Below are 20,067 nucleotides of genomic sequence, written 5' to 3' on the forward strand. Positions count from 1 at the left end.
GTTTTTACATGTCTCGGTAGTCGGTATGGTATGAAGCGTTTGGTGGATTTGTTCATTTATTCTTATTTGGGTTTGATTTGTATGTGCATATGGGTGGGAGACTTTGATTGATATACAATCCGGTGTCTGAATATTATGTTTTGTTGTTTGAAACACTTTCGGCTAAAGCTTTCTTTTGTGTTTAATTATTGGAATTTGCTTGTTCAGAGTCCTTTTCCTTCAACAGATAACTAATTGTCTAACTAGCGGACACGTCACTTTTGTGTGCTGGTAAATCGTGCTTCTTGTTGCTCTGGCATGTGCAGCTGTTACATTTCAAAACAAGTTGCAAAGCAATAATTTGTATGGGCGAAAAGTCTTCTTTTGGATGAGACTGAGGAGAGTGAGACTGAGGAGAATGAGAATCAAGACTGATAAATTTTGGATTATGATTTATGAATATGACAATATGTTATTCTGTTTGTAATTTTTGATATAGATATGTGCAAATATGTTATTTTCTGCATTTTTTGACATATATATATGTGCGTGTACGGCCGTACCCCCGTACCCAAGTTTTTTGAAAATGGTCCGTACCCGTACCCAATGTTATCCATATCGTACGATACGTATCGTATATGTCAAAGAAACCTATACAATACGTATTCGATATGCGATACGCGTGCGTATCGTACGCGTATCGCACGTATCGTGCGATACGGGCGCCGTATCGCACGATACAGGCGATACACCCCCGTATCGTACGATACAGGTTAAAACACGATTTTTTTTTTATTTTTTAAAGTTTAAACACTCCTCCCTCTCTCTCTTCTTGTATTTAAAGACTTCAATCGACGTAGGAGGGAGAGATTTTGCACATTTTCATCAAAATAACCAAGGATTCATCAATTTGGGAGATATTATCGTTAAATCATGAAAGATGATAGCTATATGTTTTGAACTTAAAAATTGTGATGTAATCTAAGTCCTAAAACTCCAAGTCCTAAGACTCTAAGTCTTAAGATTTTATAAAATTTTCAAGTTTAAAATTGTGATGAATGCTTACTATGTTATTTGAATATCTAATTCCTTATTTTGAATGTGTTGTTGATACACATGAATGTTCTTTATGTATGATGATCTTTTTTATATTTGAATACATTTTCCTTGATTTCTGCTTTTTGTTCATTTTTTCAGATTTTTAATAATTTTTCTCTATGTTTTCTGATTTTTAAATATTTTTTAAAATTAAAAAATTAATTTTACGATATGCTACGCTACGTTTACGATACGTTACGATACGGCGTATAGGTCGGCCCGACCGATACGCGATACTCTACGCCTTTTATAACATTGTCCGTACCAGTACCGGCACCTGTACCCGTACCCATGTGACATAGATTTGATACTTTTTCTCTTCCATGTTTCTTTTCCACATTTTATTGTTACATGTGATTTTGCAGTAGAAGTGTATGTGTGCATGCATGCATGTGTATCTGCACACAGGTAGAGTTAATATCACAGTCATAATTCATATGCTATTATATTTGGAGTTATGTGTGTGTGTGTGTATTATATTATATTATATTATATTATATTATATTTTATATATATATATATATATATATATATATATGCACACATACATATCTAACTCCAAGTACATACATACACATATATAATCTTCTTAAGTAGTCTTTCTTGCTTATTAGAATTACAATAGACGACAGATTTTATAACAGGCAATGTTAACATGAAAGTTACGATTATGTTCAGGATTTATCTTCCTTTCTTTTTTGGGTTAAAATGGATTAGTAATTCTAGGTTTTCTTTTAGGATTTTAGGTTAGAAACTAGAATTAGGAGTTTAGATGTTGGCATTTAGGAAGTGGTACGGTTTTGCATTTTTTATAACATTAAAATCACCTACATTTACTTTTAAGATAACTTGTAACTTTGTTTAACTTCATTAAATTTGATGTTTTTCAGACTTTAAATTATGTTTGTTGTCATGTTATGAAATGCTTAATGTGTGATGTTATTGTGCATTTTTGTGTTTTATTGTTATGAATTAATAGCTTTTCTCATTTCAACGACGTTATTTTGTTGCTAATCTTAACAGATATAATTGCATTTTATTGGTCTCCCCTTTTTTATTTGGTTTTTGTGGGGTGGACCACTTAATATGCCTAGCTCCTCCCTAAGCTCTAGGCTCATCTAACTGCCTAGGCTGTGCCTAATACTCTTTAATAACATAGATATGTATCATTTAATGGATTGTGTATATATTTATTTGAATGATTCTATATTATTGTAACAATTGCAACGTGACTGTTTGTGTTACAAGTTCTACATTTGTCCTTTTTTGTTTTGTATCGCTTAGAATGCCTATCCCAGCCTAGGCACACGTAGGCTATAGGGTATATATACTCATTGTCTAGGCTCCTCTGTCTAATGCTTTTAATAGGACTTGCCATTTCTCTTGCTTCTTAGTCGAGAAACTCAGTCAGATGTACTTCAGTAAGGTCCACATACCCGTAGCATTGTACCTGCACCTAAACTGGGTAGGGTACTTAGCTCAAAACTGATCCAAACTACTTGTTGCGAGAGAGAGAGAGAGGCGGCAAAAAATTGAAGTTCATTACGTGACCCTAATCTCTATTAAGAGATTAGGGTTAGGGAAAATTACAAGAGAAGTCCACTACAAATAACAAAACATTTAAAGAGATCCTCCCTAACTTCCTAATATTTCAGAAAACCCCTTTTTGTATCTTTAACACTCCCCCTCAAGCTGGAGCATATATATCAATCATGCTCAGCTTGTTACAACATCTCAAGAAATCGCCTATGGGAAGAGCTTTAGTGAGAATATCTGCTGCCTGATCTTCTGAGGAGACATGAATAGTGCGAACAATTCTTCCTTGAACTAAGTCCCGAATATAGTGGCAATCCACTTCAATGTGTTTAGTCCTCTCATGAAAGACAGGATTGTTAGCGATATATGTAGCTGCCTTGTTGTCACAATACATCTTCATTGGGAGATTCACTAAGACACCCAACTCTACAAGTAGTGATCTAACCCACGACATTTCAGCCGCAGTTTGAGCCATAGCCCTATATTCCGACTCAGCACTAGAACGAGCCACAACATTCTGCTTCTTGCTCCTCCAGGAAATAAGATTACCGCCCACAAAGACACAAAAACCGGTAGTAGACTTCCTGTCATCTACAGATCCAGCATAATCAGCATCACTATACGCCTCGATGTCAACACATTCTCCTTTCTTGAACCATAGTCCCTTTCTCGGGGCTGATTTCAAGTATCTTACAATCATTAGAGCTGCATCCCAGTGAACTTTTCGGGGTTTTTCCATGAATTGGCTCAACTTATTCACAGCAAAGCTAATGTCGGGACGAGTGACAGTCAAATATAACAGTTTCCCTATCAGAGATCTGTAAGATCTAGAGTCAAACGGCTCTGAGTCATCATCATGTATATGAATGCGAGGATTCATGGGAAGTGTGGCAGGTTTAGCCCCCAATAGTCCCGTTTCCTGTAGAAGATCAAGAACATATTTCCTTTGAGACACTACAACTCCTTTATTACTACGAGCCACCTCAATACCAAGAAAATAACGAAGTTGTCCAAGGTCTTTCGTAACAAAGTGTTGCTGTAAAAACTCCTTTGTTTGAGCTATCTCTTGATCATTTTCCCCTGTAAGAACAATATCATCCACGTAGACAATCAATATCACAAGTCCTGCTGAGCCTCGCTTGATAAACAATGAGTGATCAAGCTGGGATCGGCGAAATCCACACTTCGATAACACTTCAGTAAGCTTTTGGAACCATGCACGGGGACTCTGTTTGAGTCCATAAATAGCCTTCTTTAACTTGCATACCTTCGAACACTCCCCTCGTCGCTCAAAACCAGGTGGTTGCTGCATATAAACGATTTCAGAAAGGTCTCTATACAGAAAGGCATTTTTTACATCCAATTGAAAAAGAGGCCACTCTAGTTGGACATCAAGAGAGATAATCAAGCGAATAGTGCCCAACCGGGCCACATGCGAAAAGGTCTCAAAGAAGTCAACACCATAAGTCTGAGTATACCCTTTTGCGACAAGACGGGCTTTGAACCTTTCAACTGACCCATCAGAATGATACTTGATGGTGAATACCCATCATGAGCCAACCAGATCACAGCGTGTTGGGGGGTCTACCAAATCCCAAGTCTCCTGAGAAAGAAGAGCATCCATTTCCTCCTGCATAGCTTGTCGCCAACGTGGATCTAACAGGGTGTGATGGTGCGAGGACGGGATAACATGACTAGATACAGCTTGATCAAACTGTACTAAGCGTGTACTCAGATGAGCAGTAGAGACAGAATTAGATATAGGATGTAAGGTACACTGTTGCTTGTCCTTGCGAATATCAATAGGGAGATCTGCTGCAGAATAGTCATCACTTAAACCTGAGTCAGTCTTATCAGTAGAGCTTACCTCTTGAGACGATGCTGGTGGACGGTTGAGAGAGGGACCTAGACGACGAGTGTAAACCAACGGAGGCTCAAGAAAACGTTCATGTGACCTAGGTTGAGATGATGGAAATGACTCAAGTGACACTGGTGGAATAGGAAGAGGTATAGGTGCATGCATCTCAGATGAAGAGAGACTTGACGGAGGGAAATAAGGACGAGACTCAAAGAAGGTAACATCCGCACTGATAATGTCTTTCTTGGTCAAGAGATCAAAGCATTTGTATCCCTTTTGATTGGCTGAATAGCCAATAAAGATACATTTGATGGCTTGGGCAGCAAGTTTGCTTTTGTTCGGGCCTAGGATATGTGCAAAGCAAGTGCATCCAAAAACTTTGGGAGGTAAATGAAATAATGAATGCCCTGGATATAGAATTTGAATTGGAATACGGTCTTGAATGGAGGAAGAGGGTAACCTATTAATGAGGTAACACGCAGTAAGAATAACATCACCCCAAAAATAGGCAGGCATATGAGAATGTAACATGAGGGTACGAGCTACGTTTAGGAGTTGCCGATGTTTGCGTTCGGCTACACCATTCTGTTGGGACGTATGTGGACAAGTATATTGAGGTCGAATTCTATGGTCGGCATAAAACTGAAGTAGAATGGAAGACTTGAATTCAAGAGCATTATCAGTGTGAATATTTTTGACAATGAGTCCAAACTGAGTTTTTATTTCCTTGATAAATTTTTGAAGAATACATATGACTTCAGATCTTTCCCTTAACAAGAAAACCCAACCGACTCTAGTAAAATCATCAACTAGAACAAGATAATATCGAAAACATGATCGAAAAGGAACCCGACTAGGACCCCATACATCCACATGAATGAGATCAAAAGGACTCTGACTCGACGGACTCTGACTCGAAGGAAAGCTGCTCCATGTATGCTTGCCCAATTGGCAGGCATCACATAAGAAGGACTCTGATGCAGGAATATCTGGAAACATGCGACGAAGTTTTGGTACTGAAGGATGACCCAGTCTGAGATGCCATTGGAAGGGAGAAGGCTTGGAAGGGACTGAAGATGCAGCAACATCAACTGGGATTGACAAAAAATAAAGGCCCACACGCTCATGGCCGCCACCAATCATCTTCCCAGTTCGTAAGTCCTGAAAAGAACAAGAGTCAGATCCAAAAATGACTTTACATTGTAAGTCGATAGCTAGCTGTTTCATAGATATCAAATTAACAAGAAACTGAGGAGCATATAGCACATGTGTAATAGTGCCTAAACGTGGAAGGTAAATATCACCGCTACCCAAAACAGGGGACAACTTGCCATCAGCCAGCTTAACATGCTGTGGTGTAAAAAATCTAACAAATGATGAAAATTTTTGTGGTTGATTACAACAATGTCTAGAAGCGCCCGAGTCTATCATCCATGTCATACCTGGATCAGCAGTAGGAGCACCAACAGAGAATGCTGAATCTACAACAGTGGCATTGGTAGATGTAGAGGTAGATGTAGAGGCAGACCTCTGAGCAAGAACACGATCATATTCATCCTTACTTAGGTTAAGAGAATATGACATAGATATAGAAGGATCAGTAGAAGACTCAACCATAGATATTGTTGCCTTTGAATGAGTTGCTTGGGATGAAGAAGGACCTCTGCTTGTGGTGACTCTACCTCCACCACGTCCAGAGGAAACATTAGACCTGAGGTGAGGATGTTTGTCCCAACAACGATCCTCTAGATGACCAATTTTGCCACAATAAGAGCACTGAAATCTGCCACGTCCAGCACCACGGCCTGTACCACGTCCCCTAGTGCCTCCAAAAGAACTAGGGCCCCGTCCTCCTGATATCACAAGTGCAGAGACTGGTGTGTCATGCGTAGTCTGAGAAAGAGTGGCTGCAAAACGACTCAGCCTATTATACGTGTCTGCTAAATCTGGAAGTTCACCGCCTGTTAGAATTTGAGACTTTGCCACAGAGTATTCTGAAGATAGGCCAGATAAAAACTTCGCCACCATACCAGTCTCAACGTGTGATGCATAACAATGCTGGCAAGGTGGACGAAGAGCCTTTAACCGTTCATATGCAGCAGTCAAAGTAGCAAAATATTGGGATAGGTCCTGATCCCCTTGTCGAATGTTACATAACTCCTCTTCTAGTTGTAGGATTTTGATTACATTAGTGGCATGCGAGTATGTCTTTCTCAAGAAAGACCACATATCCTTGGCCTTGGTATAATATGCAATAGTTGGGGCTATATGAGACTCCACACTATTCATAATCCAAGACATAACAATATAATTATCTTCATCCCACGCAGCATATATTCCTTTTTTCTCAATAGGTTCATCCTCCTCAAGAATATATTTCTTCCTATGACCAGCCACCGACATTATGAATACCCTAGACCATATTTCATAATTTGAGCCATTAAGTTTCATCGTGGTTCCATAAGAGAATGAATTCCCAACCATCTTGTAGTCAGTAGACCCTTCAAATTTACTGTTTTCAGCCATAGTAAATAAAGAAGACCAGATTGACGCAAACGTTTAAAGAAAGAGGGCTAGGAAATTACTGTCACTTCAGATCTGGTTCAACCGATGACAAAAACAAGAATGAACTCCCAACGACTGAAGACTACTGCTCCCAACGACTGAAGACTGCTGCCACTTATAACAGCAGCTAGTTCTCATAAAACTTCCTGTCCACGTGTCAAAGAAATCCACAAAATCAAACAAAAACTTGTACTAAGGATCAGCAGCAGTCCTCACGCAGCCTTACTTTACTGAATTTGTATCCACGATCTATAGAAAAATTCTGATCATATTCAAAAAACTGAATTTATAAGCAGCATATAGACTCCACAAAGCATCCACAACACCTCACGCAGCCTGACTTTCCCGAAATTGTATTTACGATCATCACAAACCACAGCGTCACACGTCACGCTACATCCACAATAGTCTGCTTCATACGACCAATATGAGGATCTGATCACGCCTTCCACATAGGCGTGATCAGGTCCTCCTTCACACGGCACGCCCAACCCCTATTCCCTCACTGTCTCCTTATTGGGTGATAAGAGGGAATGAGTAGTGATGACAAGAGAGAGGACGAAAAAGAAAGGAACTAGGCTGTTCGCCGGAAAGATTGTCGCCGGAGAAGGTCACCGGAAAGCGCACCCTGCCGTCGACGCCCACACCCGCTCTGATACCATGTTGCGAGAGAGAGAGAGAGAGAGGCGGCAAAAAATTGAAGTTCATTACGTGACCCTAATCTCTATTAAGAGATTAGGGTTAGGGAAAATTACAAGAGAAGTCCACTAAAAATAACAAAACATTTAAAGAGATCCTCCCTAACTTCCTAATATTTTAGAAAACCCCTTTTTGTATCTTTAACACTACTTAATTTTACTTTATTTAGTTTTTTTTAACTCAGTTTTCATTCTGTTTTTAGAGTTATTTTTCATTAACATATAATGTTTTTATTTATATCACTTGTTTATTTAATTGTCGCTTTCATTTTGATTGATTTGTGCTATTTTGCATATATATCATATGTATATCTTGTCGTATCCCCATACCCACATTTTCGAAAGTTACCACCCGTACCTAAATCGTACCCATAACCATGTAACTTAGTCTACTAAGCATTCCCTATTCCTAAATTTTTAGTTATCCACAACCATGGACTCCTCTTCAAACCTGGTTTGCCATCAAATTTCCTACTAAACACTTACTAATTTCTTGACTTGAAAAGGGGAAGAAATAGAATTTTTTTGTCTTTGGTCTTCCTTTTGTTAGGATTGAACATCTCCATGGACAACTAGATGGAACAGTTATATAATCCCACCAAAGTTTCTTACATGGGACAAAGAGGATGAAAAAGAGTGACCCAGACTAGACTAGTTTGGAATCCTGATTTTATCAAATGTATGAGACAATCGCATGGGTACGAGGACATTTTATCAAATGTATGAGACAGTCACATTGGTAAGGGGAAATGTCCCCGTACCCATGTTGGTATGCCTGTACAGTGGGATGGGTATGGGGATGCATCCCCGGCACGTCCTTTTCTTTTTTTAAGTTTGAAAAGAAAAAATGGGTGGAGAGAGAGAGAGAGAGAGAGAGAGAGAGAGAGAGAAAGGGAGTGTACGGTGAGAAAGGGGAGGGAGAGGAGAGAGAGACTTTTACACAACCAATATCTACTACTTATAATGAAAATTATGAAATCTTACATACAAAAAGGCAGAGTAATTCTTCAATTAAGCTCCTCAGATTCTGTTTCCTCTGCAGCAAGGGTTGATTTGCTGCACAAAGTCACTTAAGCTACCATGAGATTCCAATATTAAAAACAGACCTTCTCCAACCAAACATACACTTGAACCTGCCATGCAAGTATACAAAACATGGATAAAAATGTAACTCAATGTTCCAACATCTAACATGAGGAGAAAGTTTCATTACCCAATGTAACGTGCGAGGTTTGCAGGTCGGTTCGGGTCAGTGTCCAGACCCGGACCCGAGCTCCATGCGCGTAAGGAGCCCGACGCCGCAGCCCTTGTTCGCCCTCGTTTCCCCTCTGCGTTTCTCCCTTACCCACGACCGGAGCTCAGCGCAGAGAGGAAGAGGAGACGGAAGTCGGTGCAATGGCGGCAGCGGCGGGTGGCGACGGCGGCAGCGTGGGTAAGCTTCCTCTCTCCCCCTCTTTGTCTGCTTCTTCTCCTCCTTCCCACGCAGCCTCTCCCTCCTTCGTCAGCACCCCCCTTGCCGCATGATTTATCCCTCTCCCTCTCTGCTAGAGCTCCCTCCTCGTCCCGTCCGTCTCCTCTTCACCATCTCCCTCTTTTGCCCCACTCGATTTCCCTCCCCTTTGCCGTCTTTCCCCTCTTTGTCTGAACCCTCCTTCCCTCACTCTCTCTTCTATCCGTCTCTTTTGTCAGCGCCTTTCCCCTACCCTCACGTTCCCTACTTGAGCTCTTCTTCCCATTTTCTAATTGTTTTTCCATTTTTCCCCAACCGAGCACTATTCTTTACTGATTTTATCACTGTTTGATTGGATTCGAGTTTGGGGACGTGTTCTTCCTCGCATAACAGTGATTAGAAAGCCTTGGTGTGGCGGCATTGAAGGATTTTAGCTGCTTGGGGACCTTTTGGATTTGTGAGGTGGCTGCCGGAAGGATTGCAGCAGCCTAGACTCTTGATTTGGGGTGAGCAAGGCGTAATTGAATCCATTTTATTGTAGATTTTCCTTCGGAGCATGTATAATTATCGCTTAAGCATGCTAGAATTTAGAATTGAGGATTTAGGAGGCATGTTAGCGATTTTGCTTTTCGGGGTAAGTATAAGATTATGATGGAGAAGCGATGATTCATGTATTTATTGATCTTTTAAGCATAATAGGTTGATTTTTGATGCAATAGGGAAGTGGTAGAGTTAGTGATGTTGTGGAGAAGCATATGACCGTCTTTGGGAACACTTGGAGCACCTTGGTCGACGTGGGTGGTATTTGTTGGTAGGAAGGGGGTGTGCATGTTGGGAAGACGCCTCAACTAAAGGAAAGTTAATGACAAATGTGTTAAGGATGGATTGATCGAAGCATTGGGTTTGACGTTGGGTGGCTACGGTAAGAAGTTGCGAAGTGGCCTATTGGAGGGCTTGTAGGTCGACACTACCCGTCGACACCTTCTTGAGGCGAGGACATGTGCCTCAATGATCTTGTTTTGTATTTGTTTGGATTGCGTAGCTAACTAGTAGAAATCTGATCTTTTGTTTATGTTTGCAGGTACACCGGGCACGTCCCGTCGACCTTAAGCTGTCAGATTTGAAGCTCGAGGCATTTTGAAGAGTTTGTGAGCACGCCACAGGTATGGCGACATTCCAGGCAAATCCCTGCCTGGGCAAATGTGTGAATGTGTGTTCCTAGGGTCATGGGATTCTAGGATTTGTGATGTGAATTGATTGATTGTTTTGAGATTGAATGTGTGTATGCATGTACATGAATTGATGTATGATATGAAGGGTTGTGAAAGGCTACTAGTGATTGTTTTGAAAATGTTACGCCTTTGCATGTGCATGCTAGAATTGATAACTGTTTAGGACAGATGAGGTGAGGTATCGAGTCGAGTGTCTCCTCGACCCCAATTGTACATTAGAAAGCATCCTAGAATGATAACTGCATAGGACAGCTACGAGCCAATCACAGATCAAGACTACTCTCTGTGGTTTGGCTAAGTTTTTGAAGATGTGATTGATATGATGAATGATGTGAATGTTTTGTTCTGTTGCATACACATTGCTGTGGGCAATGATGCAAATGATTGAATTGGAGGGTAGTTGTACCCATATTGTATGACGACTAGCTATGACTATTAGTGTTATGTACAGACCTCATGTGGAGGCAATTGGAGGTGTGGGTGCACTCGTGAAGTGTACCAACCTCATGAGCTAGCCAATCAGTTTGTAAATGTATTAATCTAATGATAATAATGAATGATTAAGAGATGAGAGGCTAGTGGGATGTGGCTATGTGTTGGGAGACGTCCTGCTTTTGCCACTGGTCTCGCCTGTTCGGAGCGCAGGCGGTGCAAGGCCCCAAGGTACTGTTGTGTGTTGTGCTTGGAGCGTTGGGCTCCCGCCTTCCCAACCTGAGTGTCCTAGGGAAGGCTGAGTATCTCTCCTTGGAACACACATCCATGGATGAGTGCTCTACCGCTGCAGCGGATGAAATGGATCCATACTGTTATGGGCCACCACGGGGGTTGTCTCTCGGCTGTAGGCCGCCCATGGTGTGCACGTGCCTGTGTTGCACCCACAGGAACTGTTAATTCACTAAAGTTAATGAAAATGTAATGTATATGATTGAATGTATGTGATTCAGGCGCATGTGAATCATATGAATGCTAAGGGTTTGGTATTTTCCTGGCTTGTTGCCATACTGCGAAGGCTAAGCCTTCGGTTGTTTCTTTTTCAGGTTTTGGCAGACCCGGGGCAGCAGGTTGATCGGATGGCTTCACTCACGTCCTACTGGGGAGATTTTGGGTTTTGTTCTCTTATGTAATGCTGGCGCGTCTTGGTTTATTTGTATTGATGTCTTGTTTTTGTTAGACATCAATCATACAGTTTGGGGGCATTTTTGTCATACACATAAATGTGATTTTGTATGAAACAAAGTTGTTATATAAATGAAAGTTGCCGTATTGTTTTGAATTGCTTGGCTCATCTCCTTTGAACTGTTATGTAGTCGCACCTCGATGTTTGATGTTAAGAAAAAAAAAAAAATGTTTGAGTGTCAAAAGGTCGGGGTATGACACCCAAGACTAACATTTAATGTGCAGAACACTAAGAACTTGTTAAGCTGTTTTGTGGACATTGATAATAAATAACAATGTCTACCACATCTACAATTCTACGCACTTGTAGTACCTTGCACTTTTACACTACTTTCAGTAATATGATAAAGAGTGACAAACATTGTTAAGTACCTTCTGCTTTGCCCTCAACTGCTTTATAAGATTCATAGACCTCTCAAGCTTTTGCAATTCCTTGTTTGCCCTTGAATATTCTCCAGCTGAGACTTCTGGCTAACTTCAGCAAGAATAAGACATCAGATTTATTGCAAAAAACGGGGTAATATAACAGAGGTATGTACAGGTCACAGTTAGAAATAGCATTCAGAGTATCTCCAGTATAATTTATTAATCATTAGTGGGCAGGGTTAACACACACACACACACACACACACACACACACACGAAGATATATATATATATATATATATATATATATAGATATAGAGAGAGAGAGAGAGAGAAAGAGAGAGACATACTAAGAATATTGTTCGCCGGCTATGTAACACGGGTACTCCTCTTAAGGAGGAGTACCCGCACGGTACCGGTACGAGTACGACACCGGTACCGATACAGGTGCGGCGTCGGGTGCTGCGTTGACTGCACCGGCTACGGTCAACGCACCCGAGGTCATTTTTTACCATTTTCGGACTCGGTCAACTTTGACTGAGTCCAAAATTGTCCGATTTTGAATTTGAACATTTTTTACATTTTAACGTTTTTTTACAAATTTCATGTTAAAATTTTCGAAAAACCCTTAAACGACGATCGTCTTCGTCTTCAACCGTCGTTCTTTGTCTTCAACCTTCACTGAAAGACACTGACGGCGAGTGGCGAACGGCGACGACAGGCGGCGAACGGCGAGCTGCGACAGCAGGCTTCAAACTGAGTTTTGGGTAGTACTGAGTTTTAAAGAAGGAAGAAGAAGAAGAAGTAGTAGTTTTGGGTCATACTGAGTTTTGGATTTTGTGGGGTCGATCAGAGGCGTTTCTCTGTTGGTGTTCTTGTTATTGTCGCCTTTTCGGTTGGTGAGTGATGTGGGGCTTCTTTTTGTTCTCATTTTCTTGTTTTGGTGATTTTTCTTTCGATTGGCATGCCACTGTCCATTTTTCTTTCGTTGTCCTAGCTTTATCATGAGATATTGTTGCATGTGTTGGTAATTTGTCTTTGTTACCATGACTGTCTTTTTTTTTCATTTTTTGTTTTTGGTTTTTCTTTGATATTGGTGAGTCTGCAAGTAACTATTCTCTCTCGCCCATACCTTGGATTCCTTTTAGTGTTTTGATCCAGCTGGTTTTCAGTTTTATCTTTTCCTTTTCGTTTTCCTTTCCTCGTTTTATTTTCTTTTTCGAGTTTGGTGTTCTAATTGTTATTTGCTCTGTATAGTTGGAACAAAATAAGCCAGAGAAAAGGACTGTTCTGGTTGTTCTTTTGACATAATTGTTATTTGCTCTGACATATATATATATATGTGTGTGTGTGTGTGTGTGTGTGTGCGGCCATACCCCTGCACTCAAGTTTTTTGAAAATGGTCTGTACCCACACCCGTACCTATACCCATGTGACATAGTTCGCCGGTTTCTATTGCTAAGGTTCTTCTGAAGAATTAATCAGAAGGCTTGTTTTTCTTGGAAAAATTATGGAACTCAAACAAAAACTAAAAATGTAAGAAACATAATAAAAAAGATTATGAAACTTTGAGTTTTCTATTCATTTAATCAAAAACTTTAAAAAAACTTAAATTTCAATATAGTGATTAAAATGTTAAAAGAAACCCCAAATATTTAAAACATATTAAACTTATTTTTTCAAAGAAAGATGAAGCTGCAGAAAAAAATGTGATAAAATGCAATGTTTTCACTTTGGCAATTTTTAACATTTTTCTCTTTTTCCTCATTTCCCCCTTTTAATGATATGTTGTGGAATAAACAATATCAACGACAATGATATATACATACATACATACATATATATATATATATATATATATATATATATATATATATATATATACGGGCAGTCAAAGCAAAGGCTGAGTGTAAGTTTCAAAAACTTAAAAAAACAAAAAAAAGTTGAGCATACTCCAAAAATACACATACAACAAACTAATTCTTTTAAAAAGGAAAATATTGTGATCTTATTGCTATTTTCATTTTTAACAATATTTATAACATATTGTAATATTTTCCTAGTAGGACCATTTTTCCTCCTCCATATTGGAAAAAATATATAGATGAACAAAAAAGTTATGGCTTTCAACGTGTATATCATACTTTACGACACCTACCATGCCTCCTAATATTAACAACTAGTTTTTAATCATTTGTTTACTTATTTAAAAAAGTAGGAATAAAAAGATAATGAGTTTTCAATCTGCATTATCATATTTAATTTTTGTTGATTTCAAACCATATATAATCAATCCACAATCAAATAGTACCACTGTACTTGATGGCAGGCAAGATTTCATACTTGTGGACCACACACAGTTTGCTATATATATATATATATATATATATATATATATATATATTATATGAGGGACTGAACCCCCACGATATCGTGGGGATTCCAACCCCCACCACCCGCTCGATGGTTCCTCGAGCAGGTGGCTTCAATGCACACACCCCATTGCATTTGCACTAGGGTGCATGCAATGAGGAGCCTTAAAAATGCTACAACCAGTTTGGCCAGAGCATTTAAAGCTATGTAACATGGGAACGTTAATTTTGGTGGAGTACCGGTACCAGTCGACACCGATATGGGTAGAGGTACGCCTTCAGACACAACCTGGGTATGGGTCAACAAGTACTGGGTACCATCAATGTACCAGAGTCTATATCCATCCAAAAACAGACTCAATCAATGTTGACCTAGTCTATTTTCGTCCAAAAGTTAAGGCTTTTTTTCTATTTTTGTTTTCGTATTTCCTTTCAAAAACACAGAGCCTAGAAAAAAATCCAATGGGGCTCTGTTTTGCTCTTATCCACGCTGTTTGCTGAGGAAGAACTCCAGCAACCTCCAGCGGAAACGATTTGGGATAACGTTGGCTGATTTGGGCGATATTTCTTTCGTCAACCTCCAGACCTCCGGCGACCTTTCTGCATCAACTATTTTTCTTTTTATTGTTGTTCTTAGTAGTATTTTTGTTTTTTCTTCTTTTACGGGTTTGTCACTTTTAATCTTCTTTTCTTGGTTGAAACTCATATTGTATGTCATTTCTCTTTTACATTTATATGCAACCATGCTCCACAATGCTGAATCGTTCCAATATTTTCTGTAAATCCTGCATTTTTTGTAACTAAGCAATTCCAGTTCAGCATTTAGATCTTAGATTCAAGTTTCACAATGTTGAGACATGTTTTGGATGTGAAAATTCAACTGATATTCATATTTGACTGTCTAGGGGGCTGCTCGGTTGTCCATATGTTTAAAGTTTTTCATAGGTTTCTTAAACACACTGCTGCAAAGGCCGTTGATATATATTTTTTCTATGTTGTTTATTTGTTTATGTTGATATATATTTTTTATTTTGATATATATTTTCTAAGTAATTTTTTTTGTATATATATATATATATATACCTGCACCTAAGTGACCTAGGGCAGAATGAAAGGCCTGCAACCATAAGCCCATAGAAACATCATTGTCAAGTAGCATACTCACAGCAATCTCAAACGATGTGCAGGTGTTTCCATTCAGCTATCTCATTTGTTGTGGTGTGGGTGGGAAAAAGACTTTGACTTATTCCACTATTTCAAGAAAGCTAATAAAGTCAACAGAAGAATAATCACCACCACCATCACATTAGAAATGCATAAGATTGGTGGAAAAATTATTATCGATCATGAAATAAATGTTTCAGAGCATATTAAGAACCTCATATCAATGTTTTATGCACCTTACATATAATATGATACATTAGACTGTAATTGTTGGCCCACCATTACACCCCATATAGCACTGTATTTTGTGATACAAGAATAATAAAAAAACGAAAGGCCTAAACTCAATTTTTTTCGTTTTGGGTTATAAAACCCCTCATGCTCAACTGCTAGACAGTATTCGGAGCTGCATGCAAGGCAAATCTTTTCAGTTAGAGGAAAAATGATTATGGATCAGGAAATAAATGTTCCAGAACATATTAAAAACCTCAGACTAATGTCTTCTACTTAAAAGTACATTTCTATTTTTTTGAGGATATGGCTTCAAATGCCCCGCATGGCAATGGTGCACAAAAGTGAAAGAAGATAATCAGCTGAAACTAAAAATTAACTATTGTCGTAAAGAGATTGTCATAGGAATGTCTCAGCTAAAACACCATTTAGCTGTGATGCATGAAAATGTGGCTCCAAGCACCAGTAACGGTCGGCCAAAAGCTGTATAAGATCCATGTATGCAAATGATTAATGCTCTAGAAGCAAAAATAGAAAAAGACGTAGCCGATGAAATATGGGCACGCTTGAGATATATCATTGGAATCAATCACAAGCCATAGAATCTACCGCTGCTCTGATACCATGTGGGTTGTTTGTTATTTACACCAGATTTATCTAGCACAAGGGAGACGAAGGAAGAAGTAACAAAGAGAAATAAGGGAGGGTGCAACAAGTTATGTTCCAAAAGATCAAAATGTAAATTGTAACCTAATCTGGGTGTAAATATATTGTGGGAAACTTAATATGAAGCACAATAATGCCTTTAAGTTATAAACTAAGTCACCTGGGTGGCCATTTCTGGAACCGCACCTATGTCGACACGACGCGGGTGCAGGTGTGACCCAGATTCGCACCCAACCTGGTCAAAGTTGAGCCAGGTGCGGCCAGCTGCACCCGACTAAAATCGTCTTTTTCTGATGCGTCAAACACGAGTCGGGTGCGGTCAAACCGCACCATGTCCTTTTCCATCCATTTTTTGGGTTTTTTTTTTTATTTTTAATAAATAGGGCATGATCATCTCTCGTGTTGCCGCTTCTCTCTCTCTCTTTCTGCTGCAACGCTGCTCTTTCTCTCTGCCCTGCAACCGGCTCCGCTGCTCTTCGTCTGGCGACCGGCGTCCACTGCTCTCTCAGTTTCTGATTTCTACCTTCATCCTCTCTATTCTTTCACATCTTTCCACTTCTTTTTCACTCACGATCTGCGCTGCATTTTAGGAAGTTAAACTCTCTCTCTCTCACTTTTGCAGCGTATTTTTATTTTTATTGTTTGATTCTGATAGCACCTCCAATTTTGATTTCTCTCTGTTCTAGTGTTCTATCTCGTCTCGTCTAGTGCAGCAGTGTGTATTCTTCTCTGTTTTAGTGTGTTGTTCTCTGTTGTAGTGTGCTGTTTACATTCCTAGAATAGTGATGCAACCTTGTGGTTTGTTTATGTGGTCGGTCGAGAGAGGTTTTCTTGGAGAGACTTCATATTATTAGGTGGTTTTGTACTATTATATTAGTTGTGATTCTTGTGAAATTTGCTTAAGTTCTATTCTTGCTGCAGTGGTAAAATGCCATGTTCTTCTCTAGCTTTTTAGATTCTCCGACTTGCTGATACTATAATAAACTATGCATACTACATGTTCATATCTTGTATAACAAAATCATATTGAATTGATGATTGATAATGATACCATGATTAGCAAATTGCAATTTTGATTTTGTTATTTAATAATTTTTTGGTTTATAGACAGTTTTTGTCATAATATATATATATATATATATATATATATATATATATATATATATATATATATATATATATATATATATATATATATATATATATATATTATAATAAATTAATAATAATAATAATAATAAATACTCTCGCCGCACCGCCGCACTTAAATTTTTTTGAGATGTGCCGCACTGGCACCCGCACCCCGCACCTTGGTGACATGGGTTATAAACAACTGATAGAGACAATATGTGACAGGAGTGATCTGATTGGACTCAAATCCAATGACTTCTAATAGTTTTGACTCAATCCAACAGTGTATAGTCTTTAGCGTGACCAAGAACCTATAAAATGACTATCGTTCCTACTTTTTTTACCAAAAAAGACGTACTCTTTGAAACTAAATGTTGATGTGTTTTTAGTCATTGATTTTTGGAACCCAGAAAAACTTTTACAAACATAGAACTCAAGGAAATGATGAATTCCAGCAATTCAAAAGCCTACCATCGCTCAAACAACCATGTAATGACTGATTTTAGTGAAAATGAAATAAAATGCATTTGCTTGAAAAAGCTCCAACATTATCTTCATGGAATTTGAGGCTTTCACTAATCACTAATTTGATACTTCGGAAAAAAGACAAAAATGAAGAAAGCAAAAAAAATTTTGACATACTTGAGAAAACTTCAAAATGGAAAAAAAAATAGCATTTTCCTTTTCTCCAAAAAAAAAAATTATTTTGATGGTTTTGGGGGCTTCTTTTGACCTATGTAACATGGGTATATAAGTTGCCTTGTCGTGCTCATGTCATTATGGCATTTTTCCAACAGGGGTATGTGGGGCAATAGCATACATTTTGGATTGGGTCTAGGTCAGACTTGATCCAAGATGTAAAAACTTAACTGTCTTACTCTGAATTTCCTGCTTCTATTGATTTTTGTTTGTCTCATTTGATGCATTATCGTGTATGTTCTTTGATGTATGCAATGCTGTTTAATGCATTATTGTGCATGAAATCTGCTTTAATTTTGAATTTTTGTGGCTATGCATGTCCATGTGTGCACGTGCATTAGGTTTGTTATGTTTTTATGTTTGTGTTTTGAGAGGGGGAGGGGGAGGAGCAGGAGCAGAGATACGTGGAGTGTCCATGGGGCGTATGCCCCACAAAACCCACCCTCTAAAACCTTAATTCAATGGTTAAACCTGGGTGGACCTGGTCCAGTTATATCGTGCAGCCCCAAGAGAATCGGGTTACTGCCTCACAGCCAAACAACTGAAAATTTGTTAACTATATATTTAGTGGCCCATGGAAAAAAAAAATTAGCTCCATCCCTGGGAGGGGGTAGGGTATGTATATATCATTCATCATTGCAGTAATTTCATACTCACATTCTTAAATTGTCTTTCACATTTCCAAATTGCAGTGTCTGAACCTGTACTATCACACCGGCACTCATGTAAGTTACTTTGGGCACATTATTAAAAGAGATACCGGATTCGTAAATAAAATCCAAGACACATGGCTGAAGTAATATAACACATCATATAATCATTTATTACTGTTCAAAAAGATCGATCCAGTAGAGAAATCAGAAGCATCAGAACAACAATACCTGAGCGATAGTATGTTGAAAGTGAGCGCTTCTTCGCTCGATCTCGGATGCCCTCATTTCTATGACGTTGAGCAGTTCTACGGGCAGCTGTGGGTGCAAACCTTCAAAATTCCAGGACAATCAATCACACGCGGTTAGGGAGAGTAACGGTTAGTCACATTCCTCAAGTAGCATTATAAAAATGCTCGTGTCTCTTCTTAGATACCAAAATGAGTAAACCACGACCAAGAACAATAAGAAATTTGGATTTCGCAAAGACCAATATCGAGATTCAGATGATGCGCGTAATAAAGTAGATGACATAGTATTTAGCATACAACCGGCAATTTGCTTTCTTGGAAGAAAAAAAAGAAAGAAGAAGAGAGCCACAGAAAGAGTACCAGAACTACTGGAGTAGCGGTGTGAAAAAGGGGGAGAGGAGTTGGCGATCGACGAGTAAAGGGGACGACATTTCGATGCCGAGCTATTCAAGGAGGAGGACGATGAAGCAGGAAAAAGAGCGCCGATCTGCCGTAGGACGAAGAGGAGGCAGCATTTTCTTCCCCGTCTACTCGCTGACAGAACCATGAGCTCGAGAGAGAGAGAGAAACCAAGACGCCCAGCCAAGCGCAAGCCCGATACATGTCCAACCTGCGTAAGAAGTAAGAACCGTCTTCGGTTCCCTTCCCGATCCACCAGTCGTCGGATGTGGTCCAAAAGCAAGTGTTCGTGCCCCGCTGGATACACTGACGGACCTAGCGCGCGGGTTTACATTCACAATCCAACCGTATGAAGTACCCGCCACATCGAAGCTTGCCCGGAGTAGGCACCAACTTTGCAACATAGATTGAATCAGAGGGGGACCTTCGGAGTAAACACAACCCAAAGGACCTCCAGAAGTCAAGTGCTCGTATGGCGCGTCCCCCATACGCGACCCGGTAGCCCCGCCCTTGACAGAGGGACCTTACTCTTCGCGCCAAAAACCC

At 39.4% G+C, this 20,067-nt stretch overlaps 1 protein-coding gene across 3 annotated transcripts in view; it reads right to left on the minus strand.

Moving 5' to 3' along the window:
• LOC116263265 (peptide chain release factor 1, mitochondrial) overlaps positions 1–19,727 on the minus strand; it is a 39,677-nt gene extending 19,950 nt beyond the window's left edge. Inside the window, exons 1-3 of one of the 3 annotated variants that reach the window (XM_031642933.2) lie at positions 19,483–19,727; positions 19,103–19,203; positions 11,965–12,063 (exon numbers count right to left, since the gene is read on the minus strand). In XM_031642933.2, the coding sequence (XP_031498793.1) occupies positions 11,965–12,063; positions 19,103–19,203; positions 19,483–19,669 (387 nt within the window). In that variant the 5' untranslated portion in view covers positions 19,670–19,727. The remainder of the gene's footprint in view (positions 1–11,964; positions 12,064–19,102; positions 19,204–19,482) is intronic. The other 2 variants (XM_031642931.2, XM_031642934.2) reach the window with 2 other exon arrangements.
• Positions 19,728–20,067: the final 340 nt, after the last annotated feature.

The sequence above is a fragment of the Nymphaea colorata genome, chromosome 10 (assembly GCF_008831285.2).
Source record: "Nymphaea colorata isolate Beijing-Zhang1983 chromosome 10, ASM883128v2, whole genome shotgun sequence".
Lineage (NCBI taxonomy): Eukaryota > Viridiplantae > Streptophyta > Magnoliopsida > Nymphaeales > Nymphaeaceae > Nymphaea > Nymphaea colorata.